This window comes from Lichenostomus cassidix, unplaced genomic scaffold, assembly GCF_008360975.1.
Source record: "Lichenostomus cassidix isolate B80296 unplaced genomic scaffold, HeHo_3.0 HiC_scaffold_39, whole genome shotgun sequence".
In the NCBI taxonomy this organism is placed as follows: Eukaryota; Metazoa; Chordata; class Aves; order Passeriformes; family Meliphagidae; genus Lichenostomus; species Lichenostomus cassidix.
In genome coordinates, this window is record NW_028147446.1 from 522,345 (window position 1) to 542,074 (window position 19,730).

The following is a 19,730-nucleotide window of genomic DNA, read 5'->3' on the forward strand; positions in this document are numbered from 1 at the left end:
TGGGTGTTACTGGGTGTCACTGGGGGTCACTGGGAGGTCACTGGGATGTTACTGGGATGTCACTGGTTTTTACTGGTTTATACTGGTTTATCCCCAGGTGCACCGGGAGCTCAGCAAGTGCTGAGCTGTGTGTCACTGGGGGTCACTGGGTGTCACTGGGAGGTCACTGGGATGTTACTGGGATGTCACTGGTTTTTACTGGTTTATACTGGTTTATCCCCAGGTGCACCGGGAGCTCAGCAAGTGCTGAGCTGGGTGTCACTGGGTGTCACTGGGTGTTACTGGGAGGTCACTGGGTGTCACTGGGAGTCACTGGGGTGTCACTGGGTGTCACTGGGAGGTCACTGGTGCTTACTGGTCCTTACTGGTTTATACTGGTTTATCCCCAGGTGCACCGGGAGCTCAGCAAGTGCTGAGCTGGGTGTCACTGGGTGTCACTGGGTGTCACTGGGAGGTCACTGGGAGGTCACTGGTCTTTACTGGTGTGAACTGGTTTTGTCCCCAGGTGCACTGGGAGCTCAGCAAGTGCTGAGCTGTGTGTCACTGTGTGTCACTGGGTGTCACTGGGTGTCACTGGGTGTCACTGCGAGGTCACTGGGGCTCACTGGGGCTCACTGGGGGTCACTGGATGTCACTGGGAGGTCACTGGGTGTCACTGGGATGTCACTAGGAGGTCACTGGTCCTTACTGGTTTATACTGGTTTATACTGGTTTTGCCCCAGGTGCACTGGGAGCTCAGCAAGTGCTGAGCTGGGTGTCACTGGGTGTCACTGGGTGTCACTGGGATGTTACTGCGAGGTCACTGGGTGTCACTGGGAGGTCACTGGTTTTTACTGGTTTTTACTGGTTTATACTGGTTTTGCTGCAGGTGCACCGGGAGCTCAGCAAGTGCTGAGCTGGATGTCACTGGGTGTCACTGGGTGTCACTGGGGGTCACTGGGATGTCACTAGGGGTCACTGGGAGGTCACTGGGAGGTCACTGGGATGTCACTAGGAGGTCACTGGTTTTTACTGGTTTATACTGGTTGATCCCCAGGTGCACTGGGAGCTCAGCAAGTGCTGAGCTGGGTGTCACTGGGTGTCACTGGGTGTCACTGGGTGTCACTGGGAGGTCACTAGGAGGTCACTGGTTTTTACTGGTCCTTACTGGTTTATACTGGTTTTGCCGCAGGTGCACCGGGAGCTCAGCAAGTGCTGAGCTGGATGTCACTGGGTGTCACTGGGTGTCACTGGGGTGTCACTGGGTGTTACTGGAAGGTCACTGGGGTGTCACTGGGTGTCACTAGGAGGTCACTGGTTTTTACTGGTTTTTACTGGTTTATACTGGTTTATCCCCAGGTGCACCGGGAGCTCAGCAAGTGCTGAGCTGTGTGTCACTGGGTGTCACTGGGGTGTCACTGGATGTCACTGGGGCTCACTGGGATGTCACTGGGTGTCACTGGGTGTCACTGGGTGTCACTGGGGTGTCACTGGGTGTTACTGGAAGGTCACTGGGGTGTCACTGGGATGCCACTAGGAGGTCACTGGTGCTTACTGGTCCTTACTGGTTTATACTGGTTTATCCCAGGTGCACCGGGAGCTCAGCAAGTGCCTGCGGCACTCGGGCTGCTGCCTCAGGGGACCTCCTGGCACCTCGCTGGGCGCCCTGAAACCCTCTGCCGCCCGCGCCCACCCCCGCTACTACACCCAGGTGAGACCCCAAAATATCCCAAAATTAACCCAAAAACCCCAAACCGCGCCCACCCCCGCTACTACACCCAGGTGAGACCCCAAAATATCCCAAAATAACCCCAAAATAACCCCAAAAACCTCAAAAAACCAACCCAAACTGCGCCCACCCCCGCTACTACACCCAGGTGAGACCCCAAAATATCCCAAAATTAACCCAAAATAACCCCAAACCGCGCCCACCCCCGCTACTACACCCAGGTGAGACCAAATAAATACCCCAAAATAACCCAAAAATATCCCAAAATAATCCCAAACCGCGCCCACCCCCGCTACTACACCCAGGTGGGACCTGAGACCCCAAAAATAACCCAAAATATCCCAAAAATATCCCAAAAATATCCCAAAATAACCCCAAACCGCGCCCACCCCCGCTACTACACCCAGGTGAGACCAAAAATAACCCAAAAATAACCCAAAAATAACCCCAAACCGCGCCCACCCCCGCTACTACACCCAGGTGAGACCTGAGACCCCAAAAATACCCAAAAATAACCCCAAAAACCAGAAAAACAACCCCCAAAATAACCCCAAACCGTGCCCACCCCCGCTACTACACCCAGGTGAGACCTGAGACCCCAAAAACCCCAAAATAACCCCAAAAATAACCCAAAAATAACCCCAAACCGCGCCCACCCCCGCTACTACACCCAGGTGAGACCCCAAAATAACCCCAAAAAATATCCCAAAATAACCCAAAAAATAACCCAAAAATAACCCCAAAAATATCCCAAAAATAACCCCAAAATAACCCCAAAAACCAGAAAAACAACCCCAAAAATAACCCCAAAAATAACCCCAAAAATAACCCAAAAATAACCCCAAAAATAACCCAAAAATAACCCCAAAAATAACCCCAAAAATAACCCAAAAACAACCCCAAAAATAACCCCAAACTGCCCCCACCCCCGCTACTACACCCAGGTGAGACCTGAGACCCCAAAAATAACCCAAAAACCCCAAAAAATAACCCCAAACTGCACCCACCCCCGCTACTACACCCAGGTGGGACCCCAAAAATAACCCCAAAAATAACCCAAAAACCCCAAAAATAACCCCAAACTGTGCCCACCCCCGCTACTACACCCAGGTGGGACCAAAACCCCAAAAATATCCCAAAAATAACCCAAAAATATCCCAAACCACACCCACCCCCGCTACTACACCCAGGTGAGACCCCAAAAATAACCCCAAAATAACCCAAAATAACCCCAAAAATAACCCAAAAATAATCCCAGAAATAACCCCAAAATAATCCCAAAAATAACCCAAAAATAACCCCAAATAACCCCAAACCGCGCCCACCCCCGCTACTACACCCAGGTGAGACCCCTGAAAAACCCAAAAATAACCCAAAATAACCCCAAAAATAACCCCAAAATAACCCCAAACCGCGCCCACCCCCGCTACTACACCCAGGTGAGACCAAAACCCCAAAAACCCCAAAAATAACCCCAAAAACCAGAAAAATAACCCCAAAATAACCCCAAAAAGGGTTGGTGGGACCCCAAAAATAACCCAAAAAATAACCCAAAATAACCTCAAAAATATCCCAAAAATAACCCTAAAAATATTCCAAAAATAACCCCAAAATAACCCAAAAATAACCCCAAAATAACCCAAAACCGCGCCCACCCCCGCTACTACACCCAGGTGAGACCCCAAAAATACCCCAAAAATACCCCAAAAATAACCCAAAAAACCTTGGTGTTGGTGGGCCAAAAATAACCCCAAAATAAGCCCAAAAAATCTCAAAAATTAATTACCCCAAAAATATTCCAAAAATAACCCCAAAAATATCCCAAAAATAACCCCAAAAACCCCAAAAATACCCCAAAAATAACCCCAAAAATCCCCAAAATAACCCCAAAAACCCCAAAAATAACCCCAAAACCAACCCCAAAAACCCCAAAAATAACCCAAAAATAACCCCAAAAACCCCAAAAATAACCCAAAAATAACACCAAAATAACCCCAAAAATAACCCCAAACCACGCCCACCCCCGCTACTACAGCGGCACCCAGGTGGGACCCCAAAAAAACCCAAAAATAACCCAAAAAAATCCCCAAAATAACCCCAAAAACCCCAAAAATAACCCCAAAAATAACCCCCAAAACACCAAAATAACCCCAAAAATAACCCCAAAAATAACCCCAAACCGCGCCCACCCCCGCTACTACACCCAGGTGGGACGTGAGACCCCAAAAACCCCAAAAACCCCAAAAATATCCCAAAAATAACCCCAAACCGCGCCCACCCCCGCTACTACACCCAGGTGGGACCCCAAAAAAGCCCAAAAACCCCAAAATAACCCCAAAAATATCCCAAAAATAACCCAAAAATAACCCCAAAAATAACCCAAAAATAACCCCAAAAATAACCCCAAAAATAACCCAAAAATAACCCCAAAGTAACCCCAAAAATAACCCCAAAAATAACCACAAAGTAACCCCAAAAATAACCCCAACAATAACCCAAAAATAACCCCAAAGTAACCCCAAAAATAACCCCAAAAACCCCAAAAATAACCCCAAAAATAACCCAAAAACCCCAAAAAATACCCCAAAAATAACAAACTGTGGCTACTAAACCCGGTGAGACCCCAAAAATAACTCCAAAATAACCCTAAAAACCTCCAAAAAACCCCTAAAAATAACCCCAAAAATAACCCCAAAAATAACCCCAAAATAGCCCCAAACCGCGCCCACCCCCGCTACTACACCCAGGTGGGACCCCAAAAATAACCCCAAAAATAACCCCAAAAATAACCCAAAAATAACCCCCAAAATAACCCCAAAAATAACCCCAAAAACCCCAAAAATAACCCCAAAAACAACCCCAAAAACCTCCCCACCCATGTTACTACAGCGGCACCTAGGTGGGACCCCGAAACCCCAAAAATATCCCAAAAATAACCCCAAAAATAACCCCAAACCGTGCCCAGCCCCGCTACTACACCCAGGTGAGACCCCAAAAATAACCCCAAAAATAAGCCCAAAAATAACCCCAAAAATAACCCCAAAAATAACCCAAAATAACCCCGAAAAAACCCCAAAAATAACCCCAAAAACCTCAAAAATAACCCCAAAAACCCCAAAAATAACCCCAAAAACCCCAAAAATAACCCCAAAAATAACCCCAAAAATACCCCAAAAATAACCCCAAACTGCCCCCACCCCAGCTACTACAGTGGCACCTAGGTGGGACCCCAAAAAACCCCCAAAAAACCCCAAAAATAACCCCCAAAACTCCAAAAACCTCCCCAGATTCCCCCACCCCCAGTACTACAGTTTTTGGGGTGTTTTGGGGTTTTTTGGGGTTTCTGGGGTGGTTTTTGGGGTGTTTCTGGGGGTCTCTGGGGTGGGTTTTGGGGTGTTTTTTGGGGTTTCCGTGGTGGTTTTTGGGGGTTTCTGGGGTGGTTTTTTTGGGGGATTCCAGGGTGGTTTTGGGGTGGTTTTTGTGGTGTTTTTTGGGGTTTCTGGGGTGATTTTTGGGGGGTTCCGGATAGTTTTTTTGGACTGTATTTTGGGGATTCCAGGGTGGTTTTTGGGGGTTTCTAGGGTGCTTTTTGGGGTGGTTTTGGGGGTTTCCGGGTTGTTTTTGGGGTGGTTTTGGGGGTGGTTTTGTGGTGTTTTTGGGGTGGATTTGGGGTGGTTTTTGGGGTGGTTTTTGGGGTTTCTGGGATGTTTTTTGAAGGTGTTTTAGGGGTGGGATTTTTTGGGATTCCAGGGTGTTTTTAGGGTGGTTTTTGGGATTCCGTGGTGTTTTTTGGGTTTCTAGGGTGTTTTTTTGGGGGATTCCGGGGTGGTTTTGGGTTGTTTTTTGTGGTGTTTTTTGGGGTGTGTTTGGGGTCTTTTTTGGGGATGTTTATTGGGGGTTTCTGGGTTGTTTTTGAGGTGTGTTTTGGGGTGTTTTTGGGGTGTGTTTTGGGTTCTTTTTGGGGTAGTTTTTGGGGAGATTTTGGGTTGGTTTTTGGGGGTTTCCAGGGTGTTTTTGGGTGTTTTTTGGGGGTTCTGTGGTGGTTTTGGGGGGTTTTCGGGTTGTTTTGGGGTGTTTTTTGGGGTGTTTTTGGGGTTTTTTTTGGGGGTTTCTGGGTTGGTTTTGGGGTGGTTTTGAGGTATTTTTTGGGGTGGTTTTGGGAGGTTTTTGGGGTGGTTTTGGGGGGTTTTTTTAGGGGTTTCTGGGTTGGTTTTGGGGTGTGTTTTGGGGTGTTATTTGGGGTGGTTTTGGGGTGTTTTTTGGGGGTTTCTAGGGTGTTTTTTGGGTGGTTCCGGGGTGGTTTTGGGGTGTTTTTGGAGTGGTTTTTGGGGTGTTTCCGGGTTGTTTTTGGGGTGGTTTTGAGGTGTTTTTGGGCGTTTTTTGGGGGTTTCTAGTGTGGTTTTTTGGGGGATTCCAGGGTGGTTTTAGGTTGTTTTTGGGGTGTTTTTTAGGGTGTTTTTTGGGATGTTTTTGATGTGTTTTGGAGGTATTTTTGGGGTGGTTTTTTGGGATTTCCGGGTTGGTTTTGGGGTGGTTTTGGGGTATTTTTTGGGGGTTTCCGAGTTGGTTTTGGGGTGTTTTTGAGGTGTTTTTGGGGTGCTTTTAGGGTGCTTTTGAGGTGTTTTTGGGGTGGTTTTGTGGTGTTTTTTGGGGTGTTTTTGGGGTGTTTTTGGGGGATTCCGGAGTGGTTTTTGGGTTTTTTTGGGGGTGTTTTTTGGGGGGTTTCCGGGTTGTTTGGGGGTGTTTGGGCTCTTTTCGGTGTTTTGGGGGTTTCTGGGTTGGTTTTGGGGTTTTTTGGGTTGGTTTGGGGTGGTTTTGGGATTCCAGGGTGGTTTTGGGGGTGGTTTTTTTGTTTCTTGGTGTCTCTTGGGGTTTTTTGTGTGTTCGGTGTTTTGGGGTTCAGTGGTGTTTTTTGGGGATTCCAGGGTGGTTTTATGGTGGTTTTTGTGGTGTTTTTTTGGTTTTGGGGTTGGTTTTGGGTTTTTATGGGTTTTTGGGGGATGGTTTTGAGGTATTTTTTGGGTGGTTTGGGGTTTGGGGTTTCTGGGGTGTTTTGGGGTGTTTTGGGGTTTCTGGGGTGGTTTTGGGGTGTTTTTTGGGGGGGGTGTAGGGGTGTGGTTTTTGGGATTCCAGGGTGGTTTTGGGGTGTTTTTTGGGGTTTCTGTGGTGGTTTTTGGGGGTTTCTAGGGTGGTTTTTTTTGGGATTCCGGGGTGGTTTTTGGGTTGTTTTTTGGGGGGTTTTTTTGGGAGGTTTTTGGGGTGTTTTTGGGGGGTTTCCGGGGTGGTTTTTGGGATGGTTTTTGGGGTGGTTTTTGGGGTGTTTTTAGGGGTTTTTTTCGGGTGGTTTTTTGGGTGGTTTTGGGGGTTTCCGGGTTGGTTTTGGGGTGGTTTTTTGGGGTGTTTTTTGGGGTGTTTTTGGGGTGGGTTTTGGGTGTTTTTGGGGAGATTTTGGGGTGTTTTGGGAGGCATTTTTTGGGGGTTTCTAGTGTGTTTCTTTTGGGGATTCCAGGGTGGTTTTGGGTTGTTTATTGGGGTGTTTTTAGGGGGTTTTTTGGGATGTTTTTGGGGTGTTTTTGAGGTATTTTTGGGGTGTTTTTTTGGGATTCCAGGGTGTTTTTAGGGTGGTTTTTTTGGGGTTCTGTGGTGTTTTTTGGGTTTCCAGGGTGGTTTTGGGGTGTTTCTGGGGTGGTTTTTGGGGTGGTTTTGAGGTGGTTTTGGGGTGTTTTGGGGGTGGTTTTTGGGGGTTTCCAGGTTGTTTGTGAGGTGGTTTTGGGGTATTTTTTGGGGTGTTTTCTGGGGTGGTTTTTGGGGTGGTTTTGGAGTGTTTTTGGGGTGGTTTTGAGGTATTTTTTGGAATGTTTTTGGGGTGGTTTATGGGGTGGTTTTCGGGTGTTTTTTTGGTGGGTTCATGGGTGTTTCTTGGGCTGGTTTTGGGCTGTTTTGGGTGGTTTTTGGGGGATTCTGGAGTGTTGTTTGGGGTGTTTCTGGGGTGTGTTTTGGGATGTTTTTGGGCTGGTTTTGGGGCTGTTTTGGGTGGTTTTTGGGGTGGTTTTGGGTGGTTTTTGGGGTGGTTTTTGGGCTGGTTTGGGTGGGTTTTGGGGGTTTCTGTGTTGGTTTTGGGCTGTTTTGGGTGGTTTTTGGGCTGTTTTTGGGATGTTTTCGAGCTGGTTTTGGGGCTGTTTTGGGTGGTTTTTTGGGGAGGTTTTTGGGGTGGTTTTGAGCTGGTTTTGGGCTGTTTTGGGTGTTTTTTGGGGTCCCGAGGGTCTCACCCCCGCTGTCCCCCCAGAGCCGGATCCGCAGGATGTGGAACGACACAGTCAGGAAACAGACAGAGTCGAGTTTCATGGGGGGAGATCTGAACAGCACCCCGACCCTGAACCGAGGTGAGACCAAAAATAACCCCAAAAATACCCCAAAAACACCCCAAAAAACCCTGAACAGCACCCCGACCCTGAACAGAGGTGAGACCAAAAATAACCCCAAAAATACCCCAAAAACACCCCAAAAAACCCTGAACAGCACCCCGACCCTGAACAGAGGTGAGACCCCAAAATAACCCCAAAAAAATCCCAAAAATAACCCAAAAAACCTAAAATCCAAAAAAACCCACCCTGAACCGAGGTGAGACCCCAAAATAACCCAAAAATACCCCAAAAATAACCCTGAACAGCACCCCCACCCTGAACCAAGGTGAGACCCCAAAAAATACCCAAAAAAAATCCCAAAAAATAACCCTGAACAGCACCCCGACCCTGAACAGAGGTGAGACCAAAAATAACCCAAAAAATCCCAAAAATAACCCAAAAATAACCCAAAAATAACCCTAAATAACCCTGAACAGCACCCCTACTCTGAACAGAGGTGAGACCCCAAAAAATACCCCAAAAATAACCATAAATAACCCAAAATAACCCAAAAACCCCACCCTGAACAGAGGTGAGACCCCAAAAATAATCCAAAAAATCCCCAAAAAATCCCGAAAAACCAAAAAAAATCCCAACAAAACCCACTCTGAGCCAAGGTGAGACCAAAAAAACCCCAAAAAAACCCCAAAAAACCCAAAAAAATCCCAAAAAAACCACCCTCAACGGAGGTGAGACCCCAAAAAATAACCAAAAATACTCAAAAAATCCCGAAAAACCAAAAAAAATCCCCCAAAAATGCACCCTGAACCGAGGTGAGACCCAAAAATAACCCAAAAAACCCCCAAAATCCAAAAAAACCCACCCTGAACCGAGGTGAGACCCCAAAAAATACCCCAAAAAACCAAAACATCCCCAAAACCCCCAAAAATCCCCACCTTGAACCAAGGTGAGACCCCAAAATAACCCAAAATCCCAAAAACCCCCACCCTCAGCCGAGGTGAGACCCCAAAAAATACCCCAAAAACCCCAAAATCCCAAAAAAACCCAAAAATCCCCCACCCTGAACCGAGGTGAGACCCAAAAAATAACCCAAAAAAATCCCAAAAACCCCCAAAAATACCCCAAAAAAATCCCAAAAACCCCAAAATCCCCCACCCTGAACCAAGGTGAGACCCCAAAAATACCCCAAAAAACCCAAAAATAACCCAAAAAACCCAAAAATACCCCAAAAAACCCAAAAATAACCCAAAAAACCCCCCCAAAAAATCCCAAAAAAACCACCCTGAACCGAGGTGAGACCCCAAAAATAACCAAAAATCCCAAAAAAACCCCAAAAAAACACCACCTTGAACCAAAGTGAGACCCCTCCCCAAAACCCCAAAAATCCCCAAAAAGTCCCAAAAAAAAAAACCCCAAAGCCCCCCAGTCCTGACCAGAGGTGAGACCCCTCCCCAAAAAAACCCCAAAAATCCCAAAACCCCACAAAAAACCCCCAAAAAACCCCAAAAAATCCCCAAAAAACTCCAAAAAAAACCCCAAAAATCCCAAAAAACCAAAAAAACCCCAAAAAACCAAATAACCACCACCCTGAACTGAGGTGAGACCCCAACGTAACCAAAAAATCCCCAAAAATCCCCAAAAAAATCCCCAAAAAACCCCAAAAACCCCCAATCCTGAACAGAGGTGAGACCCCTCCCCAAAAACCCCCCAAAAATCCCAAAACCCCCCAAAAAACCCCAAAAAAATCCCAAAAAAACCCCAAAATTCCCCCAACCCCCCCCAATCCTGAACAGAGGTGAGACCCCAAAGTTTGGGACCCCAAAATTCCCTCCTGGACCCCCCGGGGACCCCAAAGACCCCTAAAGACCCCAAAAACCCCTCTGGAATGTCTTTGGGACTCCCTGGGACCCCAAAGACCCCCAAAGACCCCAGGACACCAAAACCCCTCCAGGACACTCTAGGAACCCCAAACCCCCAGGACCCCAATTTATGAGTCCCCAGGACCCCAAAAACCCCTCAGAGACCCCAGGACCCCTATGACCCCCAAAACCCCCTAAGGACCCCAATTTGTGATCCCCAGGACCCCAAAAAACCCCTCCAGGATGCTCTAAGGGACCCCAGGACCCCTGTGACCCCCCAAAACCCCTCCAGGACCCCTCAGGGTGTTCCCAGACCCCCCAAACCCTCTCACAGACCCCAGGACCCCAAAACCCTCCCAGGACACTCTGGGGACCTCCAAAACCTCTCTCAGGACCCCCTGTGACCCCCAAAACCCCAATTTGTGATCCCAGGACCCCCAAAGACCCCCAAACCCCAGGACCCCAATTTATGACCCCAAAGACCCCCCAGGACCCAAAACCCCAGACCCCCAATTTGTGATCCAGGACCTCCCAGGACCCCAAAACCCCCAAAACCCCTCCAGGACCCCAATTTATGACCCCTAGGACCCCAGGACCCCAAAAACCCCATCAGGACGCTGCTAGGGACCCCCAAAGACCCCTAAACCCCCCAGGACCCCAATTTGATGTCCATGGGACCCCTTGTGACCCCCAGGACTGCCCCAAAACCCCCAGGACCCCAATTTATGATCCCCAGGACCCCCCAGGGACCCTTGCAGACCCCAGGACCCCCAGGACCCCCAACCCCTCCAGGACCCCAATTGATGATCCCGGGACCCCTGTGACCCCCAGGACCCCCAAAGGCCCCCAAGCACCCCCAGACCCCAATTTGTGATCCCAGGACCCTCCAGGACTCCCAGGACCCCCAAACCCCCCAGGACTCCCAGGACCCCAAATTGTGACCCACCAGGACCCCCAGGGACCCCTTACAGACCCCAGGACCCCCAAAAACCCCTCCAGGACGCTCTAGGGACCCCAAACCCCCTCTCAGGACCCCAATTTGGGATCCCCAGGACCCCCAAACACCCCCCAAACCCCCCAGGACCCCAAAACCCTCCAGGACCCCAATTTATGACCCCTAGGACCCCAGGACCCCCAAAAATCCCCTCCAGGACACTCTAGGGACCCCCTGGGACCCCCAAAACCCCTCCAGGACCCCAATTTGTGATCCCCAGGACCCCTGTGACCCCCAGGGACCACCAGGACCCCCCAGGACCCCAATTTATGATCCCCAGGACCCCCAGGACCCAAAAGCCCTCCAGGACCCCATTTATGACCCCAAAGACCCCCCAGGACCCCCAGCACCCCCAGACCCCCAATTTGTGATCCCAGGACCTCCCAGGACCCCCAAAGACCCCCAGGACCCCCAAAACCCCCAAAAACCCCTCCAGGACCCCAATTTATGACCCCTAGGACCCCAGGACCCCCAAAAAACCCCATCCAGGACACTCTAGGGACCCCAAAGACCCCCTAAACCCCCAGGACCCCAATTTATGATCCCTGGGACCCCCTGTGACCCCCAGGACCCCAATTTATGATCCCCAGGACTCCCCAGGACCCCCCAAACCCCCCAGGACCCCAAAGACCCCCAGGACCCCCAAAGACCCCCTCCAGGACACTCTAGGGACCCAGGACCCCCAGACCCCCAATTTGTGACCCCCTGTGACCCCCAAACCCCCAGGACCCCCAATCCCCCCAGGACCCCCAAATTGTGACCCCCTGTGTCCCCCAGGCTCTCACCTGCTGCCCAACCCGGTGCTGCCCCCGCGGGGGGGCTCGAGCCCCTACAACACCCTGCTGGCCGAGGGAGGGGGCTTCACCCCCGCCTCGCCCCCCGCCTTCAGCGCCACAGGTGGGTCTGAGCCCCCCAGGGACCCCCGGGCAGGGGAGGGAGGGAAATCCCAAAAAAATCCCAAAAAAATCCCCAAAAAAATGCAGCGAAAATCACTGAGAATCCCAAAAAAATACACCAAAAATCACCGAAAATCACCCAAAATCAAAAAAAAATACACCAAATATCACCCCATGACCCCCCAGGGACCCCCGAGGGAGGGGAGGGAGGGAAATCCCAAAAAAGTGCCCAAAAATATACCGAAAATCACCAAAAATCAAAAAAATACACCAAAAATCACTGAAAATCACCCAAAATCGAAAAAAAATACACCAAAAATCCACCAAAAATCACCCAAAAATACACTGAAAATCACCCAAAATATACACCAAAAATCACCCAAATATCACCCCAAACTGACCCCCGAGTGATGGGAGGGAGGGAAATCCCAAAAAAACCCCCAAAAAAATATAGCGAAAATCACTGAAAATCCCAAAAAAATACACCAAAAATACACCGAAAATCACCCAAATATCACCCAAAAATCCACCAAAAATCACCCAAAAATACACTGAAAATCACCCAAAAAATACACCAAAAATCACCCAAATATCACCCCAAACTGACCCCCGAGGGAGGGGAGGGAGGGAAATCCCCAAAAAATCCCAAAAAAATATAGCGAAAATCACCGAAAATCCCAAAAAAATACACCAAAAATCACCGAAAATCACCCAAAATCCAGAAAAAATACACCAAAAATACACTGAAAATCACCCAAATATCACCCCATGCCCCCCAGGGACCCCCGAGGGAGGGGAGGGAGGGAAATCCCAAAAAATCCCCAAAAAAATACACCGAAAATACACCGAAAATCACCCAAATATCACCCAAAAATCCACCAAAAATCACCCAAAAATACACTGAAAATCACCCAAAAAAATACACCAAATATCACCCCATGACCCCCCAGGGACCCCCGGGGAGGGGAGGGAGGGAAATCCCCAAAAAATCCCAAAAAAAATGCAGCGAAAATCACCGAAAATCCAAAAAAAATACACCAAAAATCACCGAAAATCCCCCAAAATCCAAAAAAATAAACCAAAAATACACTGAAAATCACCCTAATATCACCCCATGACCCCCCAGGGACCCCGAGGAGGGGAGGAGGAAATCCCCAAAAAAACCCCAAAAAATACACTGAAAATACACCGAAAATCACCAAAATCGACCAAAATCCCCAAAAAAATACACCAAAAATACACCAAAAATCACCCAAATATCCCCCCAAAGGGACCCCCGGGTGAGGGGAGGGAGGGAAATCCCAAAAAAATCCCCAAAAAAATACACCAAAAATCACCGAAAATCCCCAAAAAATCCACCAAAAATCACCCCAAACTGACCCCTGACTGGTGGGAGGGACTGAAAATCAAAAAAAATCCACAAAAATCCATCGAAAATCCCGAAAATCCCAAAAGTCCCCCAAAAAATCCACCCAAAATCACCCCAAACTGACCCTGACTGATGGGAGGGACTGAAAATCCCAAAAATCCCCAAAAAAATACCCCAAAAATCCCAAAAAAATCCCCAAAAAAATATACCGAAAATCACCAAAATCGACCAAAAATCACCCCAAAGGGACCCTGACTGGTGGGAGGGAGGGAAATCCCAAAAATCCCCAAAAAAATCACCCAAAAATCACCCCAAACTGACCCCCGAGGGAGGGGAGGGAGGGAAATCCCAAAAAAATCCCCAAAAAAATATACCGAAAATCACCAAAATCGACCAAAAATCACCCCAAAGGGACCCTGACTGGTGGGAGGGAGGGAAATCCCAAAAATCCCCAAAAAAATCACCCAAAAATCACCCCAAACTGACCCCCGAGGGAGGGGAGGGAGGGAAATCCCCAAAAAATCCCCAAAAAAATGCAGCAAAAATCACCAAAAATCCCCAAAAAATACATCAAAAATCACCGAAAATCCCCCAAAAAATACAGTGAAAATCACCAAAAATACACCAAAAATCACCCAAAATTACATTAAAAATCCCCAAAAATACACCAAAAATCACCCCAAAGGGACCCCCGAGGGAGGGGAGGGAGAGAAATCCCAAAAAAATACCCAAAAAAATGCAGCGAAAATCACCGAAAATCCCCAAAAAATACATCAAAAATACACCAAAAATCACCCAAAATCCAAAAAAAATACACCAAAAATCATCCCATGACCCCCCAGGGACCCCGAGTGATGGGAGGGAGGGAAAATCCAAAAAAATCCCAAAAAAATATACCGAAAATCACCAAAAATTCCCAAAAAAATACACCAAAAATCACCGAAAATCCCCAAAAAAATATACCGAAAATCACTGAAAATACACCAAAAATCACCCAAAATTACATTAAAAATCCCCAAAAATCCACCAAAAATCACCCCAAAGGGACCCCCGAGTGAGGGGAGGGAGGGAAATCCCAAAAAAATCCCAAAAAAAATCCCCAAAAAAATATAGCGAAAATCACCAAAAATACACCGAAAATCACTGAAAATCAAAAAAAAATACACCAAAAATACACCAAAAATCACCCAAAATACACCAAAAATCACCCAAATATCACCCCAAACTGACCCCCGAGTGAGGGGAGGGAGGGAAATCCCAAAAAAATCCTCCAAAAAAATGCAGCGAAAATCACCCAAAATCACCCAAAATCCAAAAAAAATACACCAAAAATACACCGAAAATCACCCAAATATCACCCCATGACCCCCCAGGGACCCCCGAGGGAGGGGAGGGAGGGAAATCCCAAAAAAACCCCCAAAAAAATATAGCGAAAATCACTGAAAATACACTAAAAATCACCGAAAATCCCCCAAAAAAATCCCCAAAAATACACCGAAAATCACCCAAATATCACCCAAAAATCCACCAAAAATCACCCAAAAATACACTGAAAATCACCCAAAAAATACACCAAAAATCACCCAAATATCACCCCAAACTGACCCCCGAGGGAGGGGAGGGAGGGAAATCCCAAAAAAATCCCCAAAAAAATACAGCGAAAATCACCAAAAATCCCGAAAAAATACACCGAAAATACACCGAAAATCACCGAAATCGACCAAAAATCACCTAAAAATCCTAAAAAATACACCAAAAATCACCCAAATATCCCCCCAAAGGGACCCCCGGGTGGTGGGAGGGAGGGAAAATCCAAAAAATCCTAAAAAAATACAGCGAAAATCACCAAAAATCCAAAAAAAATACAGCAAAAATCACTGAAAATCACCCAAAATCCAAAAAAAAATACACCAAAAATACACCGAAAATCACCCAAATATCACCCCAAACTGACCTCCGAGTGACGGGAGGGATTGAAAATCACCGAAAATCAAAAAAAAATACACCAAAAATCACCAAAAAATACACCCAAAATCACCCCAAAGGGACCCTGACTGGTGGGAGGGATTGAAAATCCCAAAAATCCCCCAAAAAAATCACCCAAAAATCACCCCAAACTGACCCCCGAGGGAGGGGAGGGAGGGAAATCCCAAAAAAATCCCCAAAAAAATACAGCGAAAATCACCGAAAATCACCCAAAATCCAAAAAAAATACACCAAAAATACACTGAAAATCACCCAAATATCACCCCATGACCCCCCAGGGACCCCCGAGGGAGGGGAGGGAGGGAAATCCCAAAAAAACCCCCAAAAAAATACACTGAAAATACACCGAAAATCACCGAAATCGACCAAAATCACCAAAAAAATACACCAAAAATCATCCCATGACCCCCCAAAGGGACCCTGACTGATGGGAGGGATTGAAATCCCAAAAATCCCCTAAAAAATACACCAAAAATCACCGAAAATCCCCAAAAAATACACCAAAAATCACCCAAAACTGACCCCTGACTGATGGGAGGGACTGAAAATCACTGAAAATCCAAAAAAAAGACACCAAAAATCCACCAAAAATCACCCAAAAATACACTGAAAATCACCCAAAAAATACACCAAAAATCACCCAAAAATACACCAAAAATCCCCAAAAAATCCACCGAAAATCCCCAAAAAATACACCAAAAATCCCCCCAAAATCCACCAAATATCACCCAAAAATCCACAAAAAATCCACCAAAAATCACCGAAAAAATACACCAAAAATCACCCCAAAGGGACCCTGAGTGAGGGGAGGGAGGGAAATCCCAAAAAAATCCCAAAAAAAATACAGCGAAAATCACCAAAAATCCCCAAAAAATACATCAAAAATCACCGAAAATCCCCAAAAAATACAGTGAAAATCACCAAAAATACACCGAAAATCACCCAAATATCACCCAAAAATCCACCAAAAATCACCCAAAAATACACTGAAAATCACCGAAAATCAAAAAAAAATCCACCAAAAATCCCCCAAAATCCCCCAAAAATACCCCAAAATCCCCCAAAAATCTCCCAAAAAATCCCCCAAACTGCCCCCAACCCCTGGGAATGCCCCAAACCCCCTGGAGCCCCAAAATGTCCCCAAAATGTCCCCAAATGTCCCCCTGGGGGTGATTTTGGGGCTCTGGGGGGATTCAGGACCTTCCTGATTGCTGCTTCTGTCCCCAGGGAGCTTCCGTGACACCAGTGAGTGACCTCTGTGTGACCTCTGTGTGACCTCTGTGTGACCCTGTGACCTTTGTGTGACCTCTGTGTGACCTCTGTGTCACCCTGTGTGACCCCAATGTCCCCCCCTGACCCCTCTGTGTGACCCCTGTGTGACTCTAATGTCCCCTCAGTGTCCCCTGTGACCTCTGTGTGACCCCTGTGTGACCCCTTTGTGACCCCTGTGTGACCCCAATGTCCCCCCGACCCCTCTGTGTGACCCCTGTGTGACTCTAATGTCCCCTCAGTGTCCCCTGTGACCTCTGTGTGACCTGTGTGTGACCTCTGTGTGACCCCTGTGTGACCCCACTGTCCCCTGTGACCTCTGTGTGACCTCTGTGTGACCTTTGTGACCTCTGTGTGACCTCTCTGTGACCCCTGTGTGACCCCAATGTCCCCCCCTGACCCCTCTGTGTGACCCCTGTGTGACCCCAATGTCCCCTCTGTGTCCCCAAATGTCCCCCCTTCCCCACAAATCCACCCCCGGACCCCCCAAATCCCCCCAGACCCCAATAGCCCCCCCATGACCCCCATCCCACTGACCCCCAAACCCCAAATCCCCCAGACCCTCACTGACCCCCCGTCCCCACCACCCCCAAATCCCCCTGTAGCCCCCTAGACCCCTCATGACCCCCAAATCCCCCAGACCCCAATAGCTGGACCCCCATCCCACTGACCCCCAAACTCCTCTATAGCCCCCAGACCCTCACATGACCCCAATCCCCACAACGACCCCCAAATTCCTCTATACCCCCAGACCCCTCTGGCCCTCACTGTCCCCCAAATCCCATGACCCCTCACTGACCCCCAAACTCCCACAGACCCCCAGACCCCAATAGCCCCCTGTGACCCACATCCCACTGACCCCAAATCCCAAATCCCCTCCAGACCCCTCACTGACCCCCCAAATCCCCCCAGACCCCTCACTGCCCCAAACTCCCATACAGCCCCAGACCCCAATAGCCCCCAGACCCCCAAACCACTGACCTCCAAACCCCCAAATCCCCCAGACCCCCAAATCCCTCACTGACCCCCAAGTCCCTATAGCCCCCAGACCCCAATAGCCCCCGTGACCCCCAAACCACTGACCCCCAAACCCCCATGTAGCCCCCAGACCCTCACTGACCCCCAAATCCCCCAATCACCCCCCAGACCCCAACAGCCCCCTGACCCCCATCCCACTGACCCCACTCCCCAAAAATCCCCAATCCTCCCCAAAGACCCCCGGACTGACCCCCACTGACCCCCGTCCCCCAATGACCCCCAAATCCCCCTTACAGCCCCCAGACCCCTCACTGACCCCCAAATCCCCCAGCCCCACAACGACCCCCAAACCCCCGAAATCCCCCAGACCTCTCACTGACCCCTCACTGACCCCCAAACCCCCTATAGCCCCCAGACCCCTCACTGACCCCCAAAACGACCCCAAACCCCATACAGCCCATAGAGCCCCCAGACCCCAATAGCCCCCAGACCCCCATCCCACTGACCCCCACCCCAAAAATCCCCCCAAACCTCCCAGAGAGCCCCGGAGCCCCAAAGGACCCCCAATCCCCCAAATGCCCCCGACGGCCCCCCCGTCCCCACAGAGCCCCGGGACCCCCTGGAGCCCCCAAATCCCAAACCTCCCCCAAATCCCCCCAAACCTCCCCAGAGACCCCGGAGCCCCCAAATCCCCCCAAACCTCCCAAATCCCCCAAACCCCTCCAAATCTCCCCGACTGACCCCCCGTCCCCGCAGAGCCCCCAAATGTCCCCCTTCCCCCAATCCCCCAAATCTCCCCCACTGACCCCTGTCCCCGCAGAGCCCCCGGGACCCCCTGGAGCCCCCAAACGACCCCACTCCCCAAAAATCCCCCCAAACCTCCCCAAAGACCCCCGGATCTCCCAAATGAGCCCCTAAACCTCCCAAATCCCCCATGACTGACCCCCCTGTCCCCTGCAGGGCCCCCACGACCCCCGGACCCCCAAATCCCCCCAAAGACCCCCAATCCCCCTACTGACCCCCCGTCCCAGCAGAGACCCCGGGACCCCGGAGCCCCCAAATCACCCTCCCTCCCCCAAAAATCCCCCCAAATGTCCCCCTTCCCCAAATGCCCCCCAAACCTCCCCAGATCCTCCCCAAACCCCCAAATCCCCACCCTGACCCCCTGTCCCTGCCAGAGCCCCCAAACGACCCCCTCCCCCGAAAAATCCCCCCAAAGCCTTTTCGGACCCCCAAATGACCTCCTTCCCCCCACCAAATACCCCCAAATCCTCCCCAAATCCCCCTGACCTCCTCCCCTGTCCCGCAGAGCCCCGGGACCCCCAAATGCCCCCCGGACTGACCCCCAAAATGATCCCCACTCCCCACAAATCCCCCAAAAGCTCCCCAAAATCCCCCAAATCTCCCCCAACCTCCCCAAGACCCTGGATCCCCCAAATGACCCCAATCCCCCAAACCTCCCCCTGTCCCCGCAGAGCCCCCCGGAACCCCTCGGACCCCCAAATCCCCCAAATCCCCCTTCACTGACCTCCCCCTGTCCCATGAGCCCCCGGGACCCCTCGGACCCCCAATTCCCCCAAACCTCCCCAAATCCCCCCAAACCCCCGACCTCCCCGTGTCCCCGACCCCCGGGACCCCCAAATCCCCCCAAACCTCCCCAAATCCCCAAACCCCCGCTAACCTCCCCCCTGTCCCCGCAGAGCCCCCCCGGGACCCCCCGGAGCCGCTGCCCCTCAACGGCAACTTCAACAACAGCTACAGCCTGCGGGGGGGTCCCGAGGCTGGGGGTGGGCACGGCTCGGGGGTCCCGGCTCGGGCGGGGGGCTGTCCGGCCGCGCCCCCCGACCCCGCGGCGCTGGAGAAGATGATCATCTCGGAGCTGGTGCACAACAACCTGCGGGGGGCGGCGGGGGGCTCCTCCTCCTCCTCCTCCTCCTCCCATCCCCCCCCGCCGCCCCCTCCCCCCCCCGGCGAGCCCCCCCCCGGCGCCCCCGAGCTGGGGCTGCTCTACCAGGAGCTGGCCAGGGGACCCCCGGCCGGGCTGCCCCCCCTGCCCGACCCCCGGCACGCCCCCCACCCGCCGCGGGACTACCCCGACAGCAGCCCCGAGGGGCTCCCGCCGCCCCCCGCCCCCCCGTACCTGGGGGGTCCCGGCCGAGCGCCCCCCCCGGCCCGGCGGCACAGCCCCGACACCTTCGGGGGCTCCGAGGGGGGCGCGGGGGGCGGCGAGCCCGACGGGCAGATGCAGCTGGTGACCAGCCTGTGAGACCCCCGCGCAGGGAGGGGGGCTCGGGGGGCTGGGGGTG

The 19,730-nt window shown here is 50.6% G+C and overlaps 1 protein-coding gene and 1 long non-coding RNA gene across 5 annotated transcripts in view; both read left to right on the forward strand.

Annotated features, from left to right (window-relative positions):
• The window catches only part of LOC146422606 (adhesion G protein-coupled receptor L1-like), a 186,512-nt gene extending 166,782 nt beyond the window's left edge, over window positions 1–19,730 (forward strand). Inside the window, exons 20-25 of the mRNA XM_085045766.1 lie at window positions 1,568–1,665; window positions 3,723–3,753; window positions 7,995–8,091; window positions 11,704–11,823; window positions 16,405–16,422; window positions 19,125–19,730. Of these exons, the coding sequence (XP_084901892.1) occupies window positions 1,568–1,665; window positions 3,723–3,753; window positions 7,995–8,091; window positions 11,704–11,823; window positions 16,405–16,422; window positions 19,125–19,690 (930 nt within the window). The 3' untranslated portion in view covers window positions 19,691–19,730. The remainder of the gene's footprint in view (window positions 1–1,567; window positions 1,666–3,722; window positions 3,754–7,994; window positions 8,092–11,703; window positions 11,824–16,404; window positions 16,423–19,124) is intronic.
• Window positions 169–1,457, forward strand: LOC146422613 (uncharacterized). 4 transcript variants are annotated; one of them, XR_014848038.1, is made up of 3 exons: window positions 169–340; window positions 455–505; window positions 1,339–1,457. It is a non-coding gene; the product is annotated as an uncharacterized LOC146422613 (long non-coding RNA). The 4 variants fall into 4 exon arrangements; XR_014848037.1 differs by lacking the exon at window positions 1,339–1,457 and adding an exon at window positions 1,058–1,147 and having other exon boundaries at window positions 455–547; XR_014848036.1 differs by lacking the exon at window positions 1,339–1,457 and adding an exon at window positions 799–857 and having other exon boundaries at window positions 455–539.